Raw genomic sequence first — 20,806 nt, 5'->3', positions numbered from 1 at the left:
ATTCTTGAATGATAGTAATTAATTGTGATTTAAGAAGTGCAAAATGCCTTAAAGCGCGTAATGCATTTTTCAATATTGTTTATAAAACTTTCAAATTATTCTTGCCACTTTTGGCCAACTAGATTGTACCCAGGCGTTGCCAGACTTTCACAGCTTGTTATCGATACATCGATAGCCAGCCACCTCTAGAAATTCGTGCTGACTTCCGGCTGTCAAATTTTTCTTTCTTTCCCAGCCACGACTAGCAAGGGTCGACAGCATGAGGTATAATTGAGTTTGTAAATACGAGCGCCATGGCGCATTTGCGGTGCCAAAATATGTGCAAAGTGTGCTGGGGCGGGGGCGTGCCACTGCGGCGGCCAGGGTGGCCGAGTGCAACTTAGTTTTCGGCGGCAATTGTGAAATAACTAAACGTGCGCCTCTTACCCACACACACACACACGCGCACAGCGCAACACGCTGGTTTCGAATAGACCGACTAACAAGTACCCCTTAATTGCAGTTCTCTTAAGCTCCAGAAGAGGCTCGCAGCCTCCGTGCTGCGATGCGGCAAGAAAAAGGTCTGGTTGGACCCCAATGAGATCAACGAGATCGCCAACACAAACTCGCGTAAGTAAAGCCGACTACCAGATAACGAAGACAAGACCCAATCTTCTATCACTCCCAATTGCAGGTCAGAACATCCGCAAGCTGATCAAGGATGGTCTGATTATCAAGAAGCCCGTCGTGGTTCACTCCCGCTACCGTGTGCGCAAGAACACTGAGGCACGCCGCAAAGGTCGCCACTGCGGATTCGGAAAGCGCAAGGGTACGGCGAACGCCCGCATGCCCACCAAGCTGGTGTGGATGCAGCGCCAGCGCGTCCTGCGCCGCCTGCTCAAGAAGTACCGCGACAGCAAGAAGATCGACCGGCACCTGTACCACGACCTGTACATGAAGTGCAAGGGTAACGTGTTCAAGAACAAGCGCGTCCTCATGGAGTACATCCACAAGAAGAAGGCCGAGAAGCAGCGCAGCAAGATGTTGGCCGACCAGGCCGAGGCCCGCCGGCAGAAGGTGCGCGAGGCTCGCAAGCGCCGCGAGGAGCGCATCGCCACCAAGAAGCAGGAGCTCATCGCCCTGCACGCCAAGGAAGACGAGATCGCCGCCAAGGCCGCCACCGCGGGTCACTAAGCAGTCCAGCCTCGCTAGTCGAGGTGCACCATATTGATAGTACTGTTTGTCATCTGAATAAAACAACTTTGGTTTGGCCGAAATGATTTTGTACAAACGTGAAACGCCCCCGCTTCTTAATGGCAGAAAACTATGACAAGACTTCGCTAGGGCATTAAAACAGTTCTTTAGCATCCTAGGAAACCTTTTCATTGCCTCACTTTTTGTTAGCAGGTCTGAAATGTGTTAAGATGTTTTACGCAAGTAATATTTGTAACGTTCAAATCTAAGCCGCCATAGATTCTAACCAAGTTAGATGTTATTTCGTTTTCCTGAAATGGCGCCCCGACCTTAAATTCTGGGGACTCATATCACTTTCCATTGGAATTGAATATTTTTGTGGTATATAGAAGTTATATCATAATTATAATGTTCAGGTAGTCGTTACAGTGGCTATTGGCACTAGACTTCGGCTGCTCCTAAGTCGTAAAAGCACTCGCATCCTTCCTGTACACGGATAACGTATCCTTGCCCCCCGAGCTCCGCGTTCTTGCCACTCCTTGATGCAATTTATAAAAAGCTTGGACGATTTGTATGTTGAAAGTTGCGGAAGTCCAAAAACTCGATTTGACATTGACAAGCAGAACTTCGCCGACGTCTGAGCTGGTGTTAAGTTAAAAAATCAACAAATCTTCATTGCTTTTAAGCAAATCAAAATGGTTTTATAGAATTTTGTATATTTGTAAGAGCTGCATGGGTTTGGAAATGATTCATTTTTAGCTGTATTTACCATTACTAGAATTCAAAATTGAGATAGATTTTTGGTACTGCCATTTAATGAAGTAAATCAAGTATACAAAATGAGATTTCTTAACGAATGAACAGTAAACATATTTGAAATATTCAAGAATTGGAGGTACTCTAGTTGTGAGTGACAAATTTTTTAATAATTTAATGTCGAGAGAATTCCATTTATTTTATTAAAACAGCAGTTGAGTAATGTAAATAACATATAAGTGATGAATGGTATACATAAAATCGGTTTTCTTAAAACATTTAAAGTGTCTACTTAAGTTATACAGTTTATACAAAAGTTTTAGTCATTTTTCCTTTTTTTTAATCCTTAAAAGATTTCACGATGTTTTAGTTTCGAGGAAAACTTTGGCTTACCATTAACCGCAAGTAATTAAAGGCATTTATTTAACTGACGCCCAAAACATCTTTCACATCTGAACTGATGTTAAGCATATTTCTTACAATCACTTACTACCCGACAAAATTTAGCTTTTAGCTCGTCGAAGACCGTCAATTTGTTTATCATGTCGTCAATATCTGTACGTAATGGAGCAAGTATGGCCTTGTCCTCGAAATTCTGCTTTGCACATCTCAAACGGCGATGTATCTCAGCCACATCGAGCATTTGTCCATTGGCAAGCTCCAGATCGGTAGACAAAATGGCCGAGCCGATAGCGGCCAACTCCTGACTTAATTTGCTTTTGTATCCAACACAGGTCTTGGGTTCATCTCCTTCGTCGTCCAAAAGCACGGTGTGGGATCCACGTCTTGGCTGACTTTCCTATAAAAAATTAATACGATATGGAATCATATTTTTACTACTGATGTAGGAGCAACTAAAAACTAATTTGGTATGTAATAAATATTGACATTTTATATTAAAATAGCTACATATGTATGTATGCATGACATGTTTGCACATTATTTACATGAGTGATTTACATATAGGGGCAAACATGTCGTTGCATGTTTGAGGTCCGCTAAGTGAATTTATGGATGTGTAAGGAATATATGTACCTGGGGTTTCTCAATATCGCCAATCAGACAGTAGTCACGGTACTTTTGCAGAACAAAGCGAGATGCTAGTTCGCGATCGGGAGTATACTGATAGCCTTGGGCAACGCGTCGGAAGAGTGGGTGAATTTCTAAGAGCTTGAAGCGGTTCTTGATGCTCTCCGATAGATCATAAGTCTCCAAATTTGGTAGAACTTCAGTCAGGAATACGTGACACACTTCGTCGGCAGAGAGATCCTGGAAATACTCGGTATTCGTGGTCCATTCCTTCCAAGCGGAAGCGTCGTGTATGTAAAACAAGCGGCAAGTTGTTGCTGCGTAGTTGATCAACGCCTCGTGAATCGGCGGCGCACTGTCGTCTATTTCCATTGGCAAATTTTCCATTTTCCTGACACATTTAAGCAGTAATGTTCAGGACAACGAAAGCGTTATATTCAATTGACGCTTTCAGAGTTGCGTTTGTTCGTTAGGCGATTAGTGTTGGAAATCGACTTTCTATACTCCAAGAACAGCTGATAAGTCATAGGTTGTTTCGATATCGATAGTCCTATCGAAGTTGAGTATCCCTGGTCGTCCCACACCCTATATAAGCAACTCGCAACGCTCTCCTCTCTGTAATTTTTGGAAAATCTCTTCGTTGGCTGCGTCGTGGTCGTCGCAATCAAATAAAATTAAATCAAATCGAATCGAATTGGCGGTGCGCGTGCTGACTGTTTAGAATTCCTACATATTTTAATAGGATCGTACAAGATCGACGGCCAAAGTCGTGGTCTTATCGAGCTCGGTGCGTGCATGCAAATTTTTGGCATAAAACAGCAGCGACTTCTTGGAGGCAGCGCACTAGTCAGAGCAGTTCCGCCGGGGCAGCAGCTACTCCAATACTCCAAACCAAACTAACTAAGCTCAACCAACCAAGCAAATCACCTGTGGAAATTTCGTAATCCCAGCCAGGAACATTCCGAACGCGAGTGAAAGTGCGCGAGTGTTGGTGCGGCCGAAATCAAAGATAATTTCTCACTTCAATTGTACTTGTGCCAGCGGGTCAGTAGCAGTTGTACATCATCATTGGAAAAACAGAATCAGAAACAGAGCCATCATGAGTGGATACACAGACCTCACCAAGCTGGAGACGAGTCGGTAAGTCCGAGTCCGAGTCCGCTAGTTAAAGCGTTTAAGTTTAATTTGCCCAAAGTGATGTTAAATTGATCCCCCCGTTCCCGATGCCTCACCGATCCGCCCCTGAATCTGAATCGCGCGCTCTCTTTCGTCGACTCACTCCCAAATTGAATCCAAACCAAAACCAAATCCAACCGCACCCCGCGTCCGTTTTCTCTTTCGTTTGCACCGACAAAGCGAAAAAACGAGATACAAGAAATTTATCGTACGATTTTTAGGTGGACGGCGGGACGGACGGCCCGGCCAATTCAAACACGAAAGAAAAAACCAAGCCAGCGCCGTCCGCTAATATGACACAATCGGCTATATATTGTACACCCATACAGAAAGAGAAATATGTTGGCGTTTTTTCACTGTTTGTTTGCTAAATGTTTCGAGTGAGCCAACGGAGGCAAATCAGAGGCCCAGCTTTTGGATGAGCGATAAGGCATTATCTGTATACCTGTATAGCACCTTCCCCTTAGTTCCGTCTATGAACTGACACTTGTTCGCTAGTTATTGGTAAAAAATCATTACTCATCGGGGCTAGATAGCCAGGTAGCCACTATTCGGCCTCCTTGGGCCGCTTAAATCGAAGAAAATTCTCTGATTTACCTCGCAGTGTGTCGCTCGTTTTTTAGGCAGGTGTCGCCTTGAACGGCAACTTACGACCGCCAACGGGCGCTGAGTAAACAAACCCAAACCCGGCCACCGAGTACTTGTACCGAGTTGGAAGAATATCTAATTTGCTGGCGTATCAAATATCGATTATGCTGGAGGTCGGAGCCAAAGCGCAAACCAAATGTTGGTCAATTCGGTTCAAAGACTGCGACTGTTGACTTCGTGTGTATGTATATGCCATTGCCCAACATTGCAAATACGAGAAATACCACAAAAACATGGCATAGCCAGCGATTCATTCATCATGCTCAGCTGATGGAGGCGACTCTTATTTTTGGTCCAACCATCGTACAGTTTCTGGGCAACATCACGCCACATCTCGGCAGCAAAGAGAAAACTCACGGACCGAAGAGAGCCCGTAAGAGAGGCGCTTCGCTTGCCACATGAAGCTGGCCCAGCACCACCCACCCACCAGCTGCAGTTCAATGAAAAAGTCGCCTGATTTCGGCGTTGTATGCGATGTACCGCACCTTCCCTTGCCCTTTTCTCCTTCTTCCATCTTTTCGCGCATGTCGCGTGACGCTGGCCGGGCTTAGCCCAATTCTCACACCGGGAACGGGAAACGGGGAACGGGGACCGGGGAGTTTGGGAGCGGGGAGCTGTCAGCTGGTGTGCTCACGATTCGATTGGCTGGCGGCGTGTGGCGTGTTACCCGAACCGGCGTTTGTGGGTTCTTGGGAGCGGCGGTTGAGGCGGAGATCAATGAAGAAGAATTGCTGTGCCCGCTAGGAAAGGTCAACAGCGCTTCCAAGGCATCTGGCGCGTGGCCAGCACTCAAGCGCACCTGATTAGAACCATCCATACATATAAGCCAGGGTCGTGGTGTCGTGGTCAGGGGAGACAAATAACAATAATTGAAATTAAATTGAGGTGATTGTTTAGAGTTTCATGAGACAACAATCAAGCAATCTATTATGGTCGAGTGTCCATGCGAAAAGCGTTGATAGGATGGTAATTGTTTGCGCATTCCTACGCTGATTTCCATGATCGGAATGCCACGCAATTAGCTTAATTGGTCACTGAGTGGCTGGCTGGGAATCCTCCGCCGTCGTGACAGAGGAAAAAAACCTTGACACCCGTATAATGTTCTGCTTCTTGATCTAGATCTGGTTCTGGCCCCTAGTGGGCCGATGTCGGTCAACGGAGCTCGGAGCACGCAGCACTCGCGTGGCCACCCCCACCCCCGGTAGCCCCGCATTACACTTCAGCCATCGATATCTAGATTGTCTAAGTTTGTTCGCCAGGGCAGCGGGAGCGGGCGGCCACAGCGGCGGAACTGTAGGGTAGAGGTCTTTGAATGGCGCAGTCACTAAAACTAAATTTATCAGTTCGCTCGACGCTCATTTTGTCAACTAGCTGCGATCACGCGGCCTCGCACTGGCTGGCTACATTCCGGGCTGGGCAACCTAGTCGCATTAAACGGCAGGCACGGGAGATACGCAACTCCAGCTCCGTCTGGGAACCGTCTGGCAGCGATAAGCCGTGCCGACTCTAGACTTTGACCGCTTTAGCTCCAGACACCAAAAACAAACTTCAAAACCCGGGGGGTTAATGGTTAGCGCGCTTTATGGGGCTTGACCTGACGATGTTACTCGATCTTCGTGAAATTAAAGTTAATGAGACCGGCCAGGATTGTATAACCATTACTTGGAATGTGGTGAGCCTAGTCGGGGCTTTGCCCTCCGCGCGCCCACCTCCATCTACTCCTCTTCCACCAGAACGTGGCCGGGTTAAATTGGCTTTAAAAACCAAAATAGAAATCTTGCTGTCCGTCCGGTCGTCTGGGCTTTGTTTTAAGAGCCGCACGAGCACTGTCAGGTACAAAAGCACCAACAGGTTTTCTATTTTATACAAATTGAATTTGAGACGTCAGCGAATCGTTGATTTGCATACAAACCAATTCATATCTATCATACGCCACGTTGACCAGCGGCGAGGCCCACCCAGCGAAAGAAGACTTCGAGTGGCGGAAGTCTGATCGCGGCAGACTTAACGACGCTGTAGAACGGCCAGTCGCTGGTCCCTAATCACGCTGTCTATTGTCCAAACTGGTTCCCCTGCACACGCTCCACTGGTTTTCTGTTTGCGGTTTGCTGGCCCAATCTCATCTTCCGACTGTTCTGCTTTTTCAGGAACTGCCTGCGCCGCATCGCCCGTCACGATGAGCAGCAGTTTTCCAAAGACAGCATTGTCAATGTGATGGAGAAATTTGTTAAGACTGTCAACATTATGGACGACACCATACTGGTGCCTTGCAGGCTCATGGATCGACAGGTTGGTACCACAAGCCCCTTAAAGCTCAGTCCCACCCTGCGGCAAGCCCTTCGAACGCAACCGTACTTACCGCTCCTCCCGTTTGCTTGGTTCTCTTGCAGATCGGCGACAGCACTGACATCATCGCAGCCACCGGCAAGGACTCAACCGCCAACCAACTGACACAGAGCTCCAGTGCCCAGGGCAAGCGGGGGGCGGCGCACTCGAAGAACGTGCAAGACTTTCTCAGCGCCTCCGAGCTGTTCAATCTGTACAACATGCTGAACTCTCTCAAAAAGGATCTTCTGTGGACCGCCAACCAGGAAGACGACGAGCAGCACCCCCAGCAGCAGCAGCCCAACGCTTCATCCAACCCCACTTCGAATTGCAATCCCAGCGAGAGCAAGACTGAGTCCAGCGGCAGCCAACAAAACACAACCGCTTCAAGCAGTGTCAAGGGCCATGTGCGCCGCACCTCCACCGCCTCGATGATGTCCACCAACTCGGTGAGCAACATGAGCGACTCGGACTCGGACATCTCGCAGGAGAACGATTCGGGTCTGGAGTCGGACGGCAACAAGAGCGACAACGCCCAGAGCAGCGACGGCAGCGACATCGTGGACGTGGCCAAGTCAAAGCAGGGCTCCGGGGACAAGGCCACGGAGCTGGCGCAGCGCTGCCGGAGGCATCTGAACGGTCTGTACCAGTGCCTGGAACAAATGACAGAGGCGGCCAACTACCTGACCGCCAGATACCAAAGTGATATTGGGCCCGTTTAGGACGCCCAACCAAACGCCTTCTCGACCCTCTTCTCCTACGCCTCCTAATCCTACACCTACACCTAGAATTTCACTTCCTTTCGAGCTGGGCGGGGTTAACTTCATACCATATTAGCGGGCGGGTCTTACTCTCATTAGTATCAAGAGAACCAAGTGTGAGGTCTTTTTCTAACTTTAACTATAACTGTATCTGTATATCTATATCTGTGTATATGATAATGTATATGTATATGTAACTTGAGGGGGTGCTAAGTAAGACATATGAGGATCGTATGTGTGCATGAGGATTGTATAAATGTATAACTGAGGATGATAAATAACAACTGGTAGTTATAGTAGTTAAAGCAGCGCTTTTCAAAAAAAGAGTTATGTTGTAAAAATTGTAACCTCTACGTTGTATCCCTCTAATGGGTTTAAGGGAAAACGAAATTAGAAAACGAAACACAGAAGCCAATCAAATCTATTCCGATCATTCCTTCTGTGTCCGTTGGGGCCCCACTGCGGCCAAGTCAAAATGTTATCCATTGCGCAGCTGTGGCCCTTACCCACATATCCCTGGTTCTTTGCAATTTAATTTTCGTATATGTATTGGAGATAGCTATGGGAACTGCAGATACAACACTAAAGCAAACAATGTTCAACAAGTACAAGAAATTTAATTTCTAACTAAATAACAATTACGAACACAAGTGAAGTGGGAGCGGTAGCGAGCGAAAACGGCTTGCTTCACTTTAGCCTGTATGCAAATTTATATATTCCACAATTGTTATTGTAATTGTTTAAGCCAACTATTTGTGCCGTTATGTTTCGTTTGGTTTCCACTTTGCAGCCGACCAGCGATATCCAGGGGCTTTAAAGGAAGTGGCATGGGGACCTTCCCAGTTCCACCGAAACTCAATCCCTGCATGTCGTTGGTTCGGCATCGAAGTCTGCAGAGCAAACTGTAAATTATTAACGTTAAAAGCGCTTGTGCGAAAGCTAAAAGAGAATTATTTATACACAATAAATAAATTTTACTTAGAAAACATATTCCACCTGCTCGTTTCTTCTTTCCCCTTCTGGTTACCCCCCTCTCTGTCCCGTTTTTCGGGGCTTGGTAACAATAAACGATAAAGAAAGTGCCAACGAAGCTAAATTTTGAGTTGTGGCTCGTGTGATGGGTACAAAGGCCGGTTGGATCGGTAGAGTCGAACGGTTGAAAGGTGGCAATGGCCATTGTAAATGCGCTATATAGATTACAGTGAATTCACGGTAAGCGAACTCGGTTTTTGAGCAAAGTGCAGGTATGCAGGTGGTATAATGGACTGCCCCTTTTTATAACTATATGTATCCTATCTTGTTTTCAATATAAAAATGTGCTCAAAAGTACCTATAAGAAATGTCTTCAACCTAATCTTGGCTCCCGATACTTAGATAAATAATGTGCTTCCCGCCCCTCCATAACGAAAACTCCTTTATCTTATCCTACATGCAAATAAATAACTGACTAGGTCCTCTATCTTATCTAAATGGATATTTATAGTTATATCTGATCAATGTGACGATTGTTTTTTTTTATTATTCTTAAAACACGTACATACTTGGCAATACATAAATGTTATTTAATCTAATCCTTCTTGAAAACGAAGAATTGACTTGACTACTTCCGTAGACTCACTTTTTTAAATATACGTAAGCAAATTTTATTTCACCAAATTATCGTGCTACAAATCAGGAATATTCAATCCAAATAGGAAGCTTTCCTATCTAATCTTACTTCCCGTTGTATTAATGCAAGCAAACGCGTGCCGTATCATAACAGTCACTGGTTTTACTCCTCTGGTGATGATGATTGGGCGTAACTCGGGGAAAAGGAAAAACTTTACCTCGGAGCAAATTTAGGTGAAGCCTGTGAGGCAACCACCTTATCGACGCTTAGATAAAGTACTTAAGGCAAGGCGTTCCTCCAATTACAAAATAATTCCCCGCCCAGCCGATTCATAGCCAATGACCGCGAAAAACTTTCGATCATGCAACTGACTCATGGCCATATCTACTCTCTGCTCAAGTTCAGGGCGGGGGAGGACCAGGAAATTGGGCTCTCGGGTTCTTGGACACGTGCCCGGAATCAGAGCTATCAACACTATTTGCAAACAAATGCGACGTAATAGTGTATGCTCTTCATCGGTCTCAAATCCGATCATGCTTCGGTGAACTGCGATGTGTAATCTGCTTTTAGAATGTCAGGCCATTGTGGTAAGTATGTATCTGGGCCAAGTAAATTGTGCTTTTCGCCGCGGCCGCTCGACGGCTAGTTAATGTTTATTTCTGTTTCTATTTTGGCTGTGCTCTTGGACGTGGCCTTATCATCGTTGTGACAAGAATTGCGAGCAGTCTTTTAGAAGCCATGAACTTGATTCGTGCTTATCGGCAGACTCCACTTGAGCTTCAGGGTCTTCCTCCTCCTGGCCCACTGCATGTGGACAGGGTTGGGATTCTGGGGGATTTCTGAAAGCTCTGCTTCTTCTCGTCTCGGACAACCAATTAGCGCCTTGCTAAGGCTTCCGCATCGCAGGAGGGGCCGAGAGGGGGCAAACTGCGCCAGTCTCACTTTAAGACTCATTTTATGTTTCGAACATTTGTTTTGGCCTGGTGGATTGGCTGAGAGTTTGGCTGCTGCGGGGCAAAACTTGTTTACGGTTCTAGCTCGCTTTCGGCTTCCGCTTGTTGTTGGCTTGTTGGCTATCCGCTCGCCTTAACCCCGGACAGGGGCGGAGATAGACGGAAGTATCATAACTCATCGCAGATCGATACTCCGGCTATTCTGCTTTGTTTCGGCTTCGTTTATTGAACCCGCCCGCTCCGGCAGCATCTGAACCTTGAGCCGGGCAGAAGAACCGTCTCCAGATTCGGTTGTCCGGAATTAGCATAAGCCAGCGGCGACAAAAGAAAGTCGGAGTTGGCGTGAGTCAGCAGTTTGGGACGTTTGTAACTGGTCAAGCACTTCGGTACTGCCCAAGGTCCGAGTACTCAAGGCTGAAGCTGCTGTTCTTTAGCATTGAGCCGAACTAATCGCAGCAGCCATTGAAACAAGCTCGGAATCGAATTTTATCACGTGCCGCTGTCGCGATCCGAAAATAAATCGGCATGCAAATCGAAACGAGAAATTAATTAATAACTGCACTCCGACCAGATCCAACAGAGATTGGCATGAGAGGGCCAAAAGCATCGAGAAACACTTCCGTTTGACCCCAGATCGACGTACGCAGGCGGAAGCTGAAAGATCTTGACTGGAACCAAATCAAACTTTGATTAATTTCCGTTAGGGCCGCCGCCGCCGCCTCCCCCAGTAGCCGACTTCCTGATTCCATTCGCGGATGCTGGCCTGCCGATATGGGGCTACGATTCTGTTCTGGAGACAAATCGGTTGCCGAGAATTCCGCATTATGCTGTCAGCAGGTGCGTCACATTGCTGACTGAATAATTAGAGTCCGCTGTCCACACGCCCATCCACAGCCCATCTTCGAGCCGCCATAGATGAGTAGCGAGGCGCAAACAACGCTCACGATCTGGTGGGGATTGGCGGGGGCCCGGACTGTGTTGGCGGCCAGCTCAGCGACGTCGGTTCATGGCTAGCCACTGGTGCAAAGTCCAAAAACTCGAAATTCCACACTCACACACGGCCAGAGCCGAGCTTGAGCTCACACGCCAGACATTACAGAGAGCGCTAAATCACGGTAAAGATATTCATTCACGAACTTTCTGCGCAGGTAGCTTCCCAATCCCCAATCCCCAGTCCCCCACCCATGGGGGTGCACCGAGAGCCTCTCAAAGTCCAGCGATCAACTTCATCTCGGGTTGAATGGGAGCAAGCGCTAATTGAGCACCCTCGAAATTAATTAGCTTGACCCACTCCACACAAGAAAGGGGAACTCACATTCGCAGAATGTGTGGGCCAAGTTCGAATCGCTGCCGTGACGTCAGGGGCTTTTCAAAACGGAGGTACTTTAAGGCAAGAAATGTACAAGCCCGGAAAAGGTTGCTGAAGGGGAGGGGAAGGAGGAGCAAGGGCTTACATTGACAAGGTTTATGGCTTTAAAAACAATTTTGTAACTGATACCTCAACTTTTAAGTGTCAAAAAATGATTTCGTAGAATTTATTTATTAAGCTAGACTTATTGAGCTACGCGGTAACAAAGACAAAGGTTTAGCCAAAAACGGAAAATACAGGCAACTGTTTTAATCAGGGCTTGATGGAAACCCACTAATCCCCCGATTAGATGCTGGAAACTAGAACCGGACAATCAGCTACGCAGCAGAATGAGCCAATTTTTGCACACAGCCGCATGACAGGGCTATTTTCCTTTGTCAACTCGGCTTGGCGACTGTTCAGTCCCCGTTTCCTCTCTGGTCGAGGCGTCAATTGATTTGGTATTGCGCACATTTGTCCCACCTTGCGAAACTCTGAAGAAGTGGCTGACGCAACATTGAGAACCAGCCAAAAGCAACCACTTGCATTTGGTTCAAAGTTGTGTTCATTTACCAAAAAGCCCATTCCACAGATCACTCATACGCCCTATATGCACCAGTGTGGGTAACTACATACTTACAAGAAGAGGAGGCAAAGGCAAAAGCTCGGAGCTGGCTTGCACACACACAGGCGGCGAGTCATTGGACTAGTTTCATAACTGCCAAAACAACAACGTACCCCTCCCGCCGCCTCCCACCGCTTCACCTGTTTGGAGCTGAGCGCTAGCAGCTCGGCTTGGCCCGACTCGGATTCGGACTCGGACTCGGACAGACGGGCCCGGTCCGGGCTCAGGTGAATCTGAATGCCACACACCTGGGTATGACCTTCATGGCTAAAAACAGCGGTTACGGCGACGCAACTGCGCGGCCACAGCGACGCCGGCAGAGGCCGGCGGGCCAGGCCAACACTAAAGTAACATTTTACGGCCAAAAACCCAGAGCGTCGACAACAACAAGAATCTCAATAATAATAACAATAATCGACAAAGACGTTAAAAAGCAGCAACAACACACAACCACAACAGTCAACAGTCAACATGATGGCTAACAAAAACGACAACAACTTAGCCCCCTGCCCCTCAAATCTTTGAGCTTTCGGCGCGCTAATCGCTCGAGATCGAAAGCTGCACTGCAGCCTCAGATCGGCACTCAATTGCTCACTCCACGGGAGGAGCATGGAGTCGCATATGTCAATACCCTAACTTGAAATCCCTTAAATCCTTAAAAAAATGTTGTAGGTGAGAATCCTATCCTAGTCTTAAAATGCTTTAGAAATATGTTTTCTAATTAAGTAGCACCCTGAGTTCTTAAAAATTAATTTGTGAAATTGGAATTGTGGGTATTGGGTATTAGTTAAAATCTCATCCTAGACCCAAAATTAATGAAAAATTTAGAAAATATATTCTCAGAAATTAACTACACCCTGTCGTTTTGTAAACAGAAGTGTATGCTTGAATACCTAATCATCTTTAAAATGTTTAAATAACTTGCAAAATATTACTTTTTTGCCTGCTGACTTCCGTTCACTGGCAGCATTCCTTGGAAAAGTACCTTTCATACACTTCTTAGCGCAAAACAAAGCAATAACGAAAAATGCAGCTTGGGGACCGGCCCCTGCCTTTCGAAATGCACTCCGCCTCCTGGCCAGAGGTCGGTCACTGCGGGCAGATTGTGGAAGCCGAAGCCGAACCAGTTTGCCCATATAGGGCCCATCTCGAGTGCAGCCAGCTAAGGAGATCAGGTCGCGCCTCCTTCACTGGGCCACCAACCATATAATGGCCGCTCTTTCGGGCCATGTTTTTTGCCCACTTAATACCGATTTGATGTTTCAAGCGTGGCCTGGCCAATTGTTATTCCGCCTGGCATTCGTTCCTCGCCTCGCGTCGTCCGCTCCCTGCCTCCATTTGCATAATTAGCAGCTGCGGAGGCAGCGGACGGCCGGCCAGGGCAGTCCATGATCTGTCTGCTAATTTTCCATTGCCGATGCTTTTCTGGGGATTTTTAGAACAATGCGGGGCTATTTTTACCGCCAGACACAATAATAAACAAGTTGACAAGAAACGGGGATTGGATCGGAGTCTCTGGAAATTCCATGATGACTGGGATGTCGATCACGCACGAAAGAGCAGTTAAGATAGGAGGTAGTTCAAAATATTGGTCCTTTATTGACGTTTAAAATACATGGGTTCGATAATTGTATGTGTCGGCTGATAGGGTTTTTGTTAATATCACTCATACCACACGTGGTACTGGGTTTTCGCCCATCCTGAACACATGTAAGTCCCCGTCTTGGGAGTGAGTCTGCTGCAGTCTTTCCTTAGTTGCCGTTTGTAAGTCATCATATCAAAAGCTCGTTGGATTGTCTTAAGGTCGCTTTAATCGGAAAGCCAATTGAATATTTGGAATCTAGGGCGCATAAATTACCACGACAGCTGCAGGCCCAAGCCGTTAACTACGCATTGGCAGCCCATTTAAAGTTCACAACATCGAGTTCGATTTTTGGAATTCGCGGCTTGCGTCTTTCGCTTGCAGGGCCAGCGGTCCGTGCCCGTTCAATGTTCAAGTGTCGCGTCGCGGGTGAAACTAATTAAGTAAATTTAACACAGCATACCGCTCCACTACCCCTCCTGCCGTGGGGTTCTAAAAGCAGGCACTACGTAAGAGAAAACGAAAACTAATTGCAATTTTAATTTCAATGAGAAACAAGAACGCAAAGCTACAAAGTACACAGGTGTGAAACAATAAACCACAAACTGTTACGATATATGCAATTACTTTATACTTACTACTCTGCGGATCCCCTTTAAATTTGGATCTTGTTCGATTTTGGTCTAGGGTTTTCATTAAGTTTATTATCACGTTACATTATTGACTTAAATTATGTATTCTCTGTGTAGGTTCTACATAGCCTATATGCATATAAATTGAGTACACAACACAATACATAATTCAAAATAACTTGAGTCAATTAATTTAAATTACAACCAATTCACCTCCGTTTGGAAATCATTAAAAACCTTACCAATACAACATATTTTAAATTAATGTTGACCAATCGAAATATAATTCAATATAGACTAGATTTATCCCATATCTAGTGCTAAAAACACAATCTTCGTTATCAACTTAGCTAAGGAAACCGAACAATGATTTTTTCATTAATCTACAAACAATTTTGCTAAAAAAATTTCTTTTGGATGGATAGTAATATGGTTTACTTAAAGCACTACTTTTGAATACTTTAGAGATAATGCTGATTAAGTAAAATGTTCTACCAAGTCTAGCCATAAATTTAGTGTTCTAAGTATACGCAAAATTCATGTAAGAAATGCATTAATGAGAATGAATTTTTGTTCCACATTAACGCACACACACACAAACACGCTCGATAAAAAACTAAGAAATATTACCAGTTATTGACTTATGTAGTTTAATATAGTGATTAATATCAACGTATTCAAGCTATGGTTGTATGATAGTTGCATTGGAGACGCCAAGGATTTTGTGTTCTAAACACATGTTTAGCTTGGCGCATCCAAACTAAACAAAAATTACAACTCTAGGATATCTTTAAAAATGGAGAAGTGTTTTTAAAACATAGTGTTCTTAAAGTCAAACAACAAACTTAAACTTATCTATAGTAACGGAATGACGCTTAATATAAAAACCGTTTGATATGATTGAACTAAGATCTATGATATATCAACGTACTTTACGAAACTAAACATTTAAAAATTAAAAATTTCAACACATTTCAAATAAATTAAACATCTGGGTTATGTCTACGATTATTATATAAAAACTCCATCAAAAACAATTTGCTACATGCTAAAGATATTTCCTAATAACTTTCTGCACCAGTCCATGTTTCCAATTGCGGCCCTTAAGTATTGGGCCAAATGTGTAAATAATCGTCTTCTCTTATTAGTAAGAAAGTTATTGCGCTCAGTTTTCGTGTCTAGTCTGAGGGATTCGGTTGGACTGTTAGCCTAGGTCCTAACGAGCTATTTTATGTCTAAATAATGCGTTATGAATAAGTATGATAGTGATCTTAGCCTTAGTAGTTTGTTCACTCAGTTCTGTTCGACATTCAGGCCATTCAGCTGATGGCTTTGATGCTCCAAGCTGCGCTTTAGATCGACAATGGTGTTCAGTATGAGCTGCTGCTTGCAGTTTCTACCAGCCGTTGCCTGGCCCTTGGCCTCGTCAACGGTCACGTCTTGCATAGAGCTCTTGGCCGACACGGGGGCCGAAAGCTTAATTTGCGAACGCTCGTTGGACTTGCTCCGTCCGTTTGCATCTGTATTTTATTTTTGTTAGACAAAGGAAACGGAAACACTACACGTCTCAAGTACTCACCCAATTCCAAGTCAAAGTTCTTCTTTATTCGCTCGAACGAAGAGCTTCCCTTGTACACTTTGCGTTTTAAGGGCTCACTATGCGGGCAATAGAAGTTGTTGTTAATCTGCGACTCTGCCAACAGTTTAGTATTGATTGGGACCTCCTGCTTGATTTTCGGCTTGGAATGCTGCTGCGGAAGGTAGTTGTGATTGCCAATATCCTCCACAGCAATGCACTCCATCTCCGAATCGCTGCCGTTGAAGCTGATCACCGTAGTTGTGGTCCTGGAAGTGGAAGTCACCATCATAGTGCGTCGATGGCCCTTGGGACTTTCCTGCAGACGCCTTCCATTTAGCTGCAGCTGAGGTGAGAGTGGAGCAGTGAGAGTGCTGCCGCTTATCTTGCGTGGCGGTAGCTCTGGCGGAGCATTTTGGTTCATAAAGTTTGTCAGGTGCGTCTTGCGAGGGCTGCAGCGTCCAAGTTTCGGACTGTTGGGCGGCGAAGCAGCAGAAGAAGTCTCAAACTTTAGCATCTCTATGCGCCTATTGATCGCTGCGGCTAACTCATGCTCCAGCGGAGGAGAGTTTTGAGCCGGCGCCTGTTTCTTGGAGTCCACTTCGCTGTTCTTCAGCATCTCCACGCGCTTGTTAGCCAAAGGATTCAAGCGCCTCGGACTGGCGACTGGTGTGTCCCTGGGGATACTGTTAAAAAGAGAAAAATTAATTTATTATGAATGTAAAGAAAAAACCTTTTCTCACCTTTGCAAGCTGTTTTTTAAGGACTCAAGCAGGGACTCGGCCTCCATGATGAGCTGTTTGTACTTTCTATCAGCCTCCAAGTCCGCCTTAAAAAGAGCCTTCTCGCTCTCTGCAACGGTAAGTGTGTTTTTTTCATTGATACTGCCAAATATCAGCGAATTAGAGCGGTTTGACAGAGGTGAAGTCTTGTAGATCCTGTAAATAAGACACCATATGTGTATACACCATATATACAAAATCGAAGAATCTTTATTACCTCTCCTTTCGACCCAGCAAATTTCGTCGCAAGCAGACGGGTGTGCCTCCCACACTTCGAGAGCCGCGAGGCTCACATAGCGGTGATGAGGGAAGCTTTTCGTGGTTTTCGCTACTCTTCTTGCGCGTCTTGAAAAACCGCTTACGTCGATGCTGTTGGGAATTCTCACCCGTTTCCTGGCCACTCTTGCGTCGAGAGCGTGTTGAAGCCTTCCGCTTTATTCCGGGACTAATGGGTTGATTGGAATAGTAGTGGCACCTGCCCAAATTGCGCGACAGATCGTGGCGGTCAAGTACCACCTCTTGCATGGATGAAGTGTCTATAAAGTCAATGTCCAATAACTCATCCGTGTCGCACTCATCGCCTGCGTCCTGTCCAGTATCCAGCTCCGAAGCACAGCAGTCGGTGACATCCGAATCGCTGCTAAAAGACCAACGGAAAATGAGCCGACCACTTGGGAAGCAGTTAAGGACTACAGCAGCTTACCTAAGTATGTCAGTCTCCTTCTCATAAATGTAGCTTTCGTCAAACTTCCCAATCATCTCGTTGAGGGTGGCCTCGTCATCACTAAGCACAAAGGAGGTAGTGGTAGCCCCAGCTCCACCAGCTGCCACAGGAGCTGAAGTTGTTGTCGTCTCCGCTTGCTCCAGGTGTCGTCGTTTTATGGTATGTGGTGCATGCAGATTTTCCACTTCAGTCGACGAAGAAGAGCCCTCGGACTCGTAAGCGCCCCCAGTTCCAGGTGCGCCAACAGCCCCACCCCCAAAAGTGCCCACACCCGCCACTCTGGCCGACTTGCTGGGAGTGCTTCGGCCGTTGGGGGTTGGTGTACAAGTGGCTGTTTTTCCTGCTTTGTTTGCTGTTGTTTTGGCCGCCGGAACTTCCAGCTCATTGCTCGACTTAATGCCCGACGAGGTCGTAGAGGTGGTGCTGGTGGCATCCTGCTCAATGCGAGTGGAGCCAGCGGAGGCTGGCAAGTGCTCTCCCGTGTTGTACCAGGGATTTGTTCTTATACGACAGCGCTGTCTTGGTGAGGGAGCTGCAAATAGGGGGATAAACGAGCAGTGGGTTAAATGCTAATTTTGCCGACGGGCCGGCTAAGAACACCCAAACTTACATTCAAAAATCTTTGGCTGCTGCCTCAAGGCCAGTGGACTGGGCGACGACTCAATGCCATGATTGCAACTTGCAAAGTTACTCTTGGGCAGTGGATCCATGGGCGACATCTCCTCAATGCGGTTCAGGCCAAACTTGTAGCGCTGCGCCTCGATGGCCAGCGAATTGACGCTCTTTGGAAAATAGTGGGTTCCCGATCGCATATTGATGTAGTACTCCGGTGGATTGTAGTTGCTGGCGGCGCACGGCGATGTGCCATCGGTGGAGTATCCCGTGGAGTAGGCGCTTTCCGGCGAGGGCAAGCTGTGGGGCCGGGGTCCCGGTAAAATATTGCTGCGCTGCATTCCCCGAGGAGTTCGCATCCGAGAGACTGCTGGCGGAGCGGGTGGAATCGGAGGTGTCAAATTGTCTAGGGACTCGCCAAGCTGAACCAGCTTGGAGGGTAGCAAGCGACCGTATCGGACATGGTTGTTGCTTTGCCTGGGTTCCTCCTCATAGATCAGTCGCACAGAGCTTAAGTTCTCGGACTGCGGGCGCTGCTGGTCCGCTGGAACGAGTGCCGGGGGTCGCAGCAGCAGAGCGCCAACCTCTTCGTACTCCACCTCCTCCTCAGGTGGAATGTGGTACTCCCCATTTAAAGCCTGCTCCTTCACAGCAGCTTGCTTACCAAAAGAAGGCTCCTTCGATCCTGTCGACCAGGACAAGGACGATATGGATGACGAGGAGCAGTTCACCCTGATGGGCGATTTGTCGGTGCAGGAGTTGTCCTTGCTGTTTGGGACGCTCAAGTGATGCGATGGCTGCTGCTGGAGCACGTGGGACTGATAGCAGTGCGGGGCGTAAAGCAGATTGTCCGACTTGGGCGAGGTTATGACGTACGAGTCTTCGTCAGGGGATTGCCAGCCATAGCGACGGCTGGGTGGCTACGGAAAAAAGACAGACGTAAGCAGTTTGTCAACTCTCCCGTAAGCTCCCACTTACGTGGCACTGGATGGGCGACACCTCACGTCGTCGCACCGGACTAGCGATGCTGTGACTCCCGCTGCTGGTCAGGACCGGACTGGTCAAGTTGCTCCCCCTGCGGGGGCAGGGTGCCCGCCTTCTTGGAGTGGTTGGAGCAGGAACTGCCCGCTTCCGAGGCGGCCTGCTTGTGCTTGCTGCCCTTTTTGCGGGGACGCACGATGTGCGTCTCCATCCAGGAGCGTAGTTTGGATCCAAACATGGTGGTAGGTATATCTAGTCTTAATCAAAGTGGACGGATTGTAGTAGCTGAAAGGGAAAAGGTCATTAGGCGAGTGGCAAATGCATTTCAGCTGCAACAATAGAACAAAGCGGACTCCTGGGACCTCTTTGCGCTGATAAGGAAATCCATTTATGTCGGCACAAAAGCCAAGCATTTTGTATAGTTTGTGTGGGAGGGGGCTTGTGCTGGAATTTTATGCGAAATTACCTTATTCGCAAATGCGGCTGACAACGGCATAATATCCTTTGCGCCTCCTTTTTTTGTGGCGCTCACACACACACACATGCACAAAAGAACGGTAAATCTATACCAGAAACGAGACCCACACTCGGACAGCGTCGGCTTCCAGTGTTTGTTTGTTTTTTGTTGACGGTTATTTTTTTCCGTTCTCCGTTACGTTCAGACCGAGTATCGACGCACCCAATGTTGTTGGGGGTTGTTCGTAAGCCGAGATGCTTCAAGGACTGGGGTCATCCCCTCCCCTCCCCTTCCGCCACCACCCAACGAACTCAAGCTGTGCGGTGAAGTAACTTTGTGTGCGTGTGAGCAGGAGTGGGTGAGCCTGTGTGGGTTGTCTGTGTGTAACTCTAACTGTAAATCCCACGTAACTGTAAATTTTATGTAGAGCTATTTCCCTTTTCGGGTACAGAGTCGAATGCTTTACGATATTTTGGCACTTTGTTTGAATTGTTATGGCAGATTGGCAATATTCGAGTTTCGGTTCCAGTCGGTATATTGGTATATTTGTGTTTAATGCAAATTATTTGAAACTGTTCTCGCAAATTATAAGGAAAAAAGCACAATTGATTCTGGAAAAACTGCAAGTTGTGTTGGCCTAAAAATGTCGCTTTTCACTTGAATTTATCGCGCTTTGACTTTTTATTTTTGTAGCTGTGTATGGGTATGCGATGCGTAAACTTCGGTGGTAGCGTGAAAAGCGTGCGACAGGATTAAGTGAACAAAAGATGCGCGGACACCAACGGAAGGAAAACGTCCGTCGCCGTCGAAGGGGAAAAAGCTAATGACGACAGGTATCAAGGACTACCGCGTTAAGGATATGCCACTGACCGTTACTTTTTGAATAATACATGAATAGCTTAAGTTCAGGAACAATGGCGTTGATTCCGGTTTTAAAATAGATTTTCCCGGTAAAACTACAGATTTATTGCTTTCGCCCCAAAAGTAAGCTACTTATTACGGAATTGAATCTCTCGCTGCAGCGCTGTTCAACACTGGCACCATCCACGCATTTGTG

At 46.7% G+C, this 20,806-nt stretch overlaps 4 protein-coding genes across 4 annotated transcripts; 2 read left to right on the top strand and 2 right to left on the bottom strand.

Moving 5' to 3' along the window:
* Nucleotides 1-155: 155 nt before the first annotated feature.
* Nucleotides 156-1,277, top strand: LOC108141315 (60S ribosomal protein L19). The gene is made up of 3 exons (XM_017264584.2): nucleotides 156-264; nucleotides 503-609; nucleotides 674-1,277. Exons 1-3 carry the CDS (start codon nucleotides 260-262, stop codon nucleotides 1,171-1,173), a joined length of 612 nt encoding a protein of 203 aa, XP_017120073.1. The 5' UTR covers nucleotides 156-259; the 3' UTR covers nucleotides 1,174-1,277.
* Nucleotides 1,278-2,067: 790 nt separating this feature from the next.
* On the bottom strand, nucleotides 2,068-3,497 carry LOC108141470. Its single transcript, XM_017264876.2, has 2 exons — nucleotides 2,965-3,497; nucleotides 2,068-2,728 (listed from the first exon to the last, which is right to left on the bottom strand). The coding sequence occupies exons 1-2, from the start codon at nucleotides 3,343-3,345 to the stop codon at nucleotides 2,393-2,395; spliced, it is 717 nt and encodes a 238-aa protein (XP_017120365.1). The 5' UTR covers nucleotides 3,346-3,497; the 3' UTR covers nucleotides 2,068-2,392.
* Nucleotides 3,498-3,588: 91 nt separating this feature from the next.
* On the top strand, nucleotides 3,589-8,858 carry LOC108141469 (dentin sialophosphoprotein). The gene is made up of 3 exons (XM_017264875.2): nucleotides 3,589-4,098; nucleotides 6,930-7,071; nucleotides 7,173-8,858. Exons 1-3 carry the CDS (start codon nucleotides 4,058-4,060, stop codon nucleotides 7,827-7,829), a joined length of 840 nt encoding a protein of 279 aa, XP_017120364.1. The 5' UTR covers nucleotides 3,589-4,057; the 3' UTR covers nucleotides 7,830-8,858.
* Nucleotides 8,859-13,979: 5,121 nt separating this feature from the next.
* LOC108141389 lies at nucleotides 13,980-20,742 on the bottom strand. The gene is given in 9 exon segments (XM_017264738.2): nucleotides 13,980-16,137; nucleotides 16,197-16,879; nucleotides 16,937-17,131; nucleotides 17,193-17,615; nucleotides 17,679-18,231; nucleotides 18,310-19,231; nucleotides 19,290-19,385; nucleotides 19,387-19,577; nucleotides 19,759-20,742. Coding segments are annotated over 8 exon segments (3,243 nt in total). The 5' UTR covers nucleotides 19,531-19,577; nucleotides 19,759-20,742; the 3' UTR covers nucleotides 13,980-15,910.
* Between the last annotated feature and the right edge of the window lie 64 nt (nucleotides 20,743-20,806).

Source organism: Drosophila elegans, unplaced genomic scaffold, assembly GCF_018152505.1.
Source record: "Drosophila elegans isolate 14027-0461.03 unplaced genomic scaffold, ASM1815250v1 contig_183, whole genome shotgun sequence".
NCBI classification, from domain to species: Eukaryota; Metazoa; Arthropoda; class Insecta; order Diptera; family Drosophilidae; genus Drosophila; species Drosophila elegans.
Note: the sequence above shows the minus strand (reverse complement) of the source record. Positions and strands in the feature narration are given on the sequence as shown.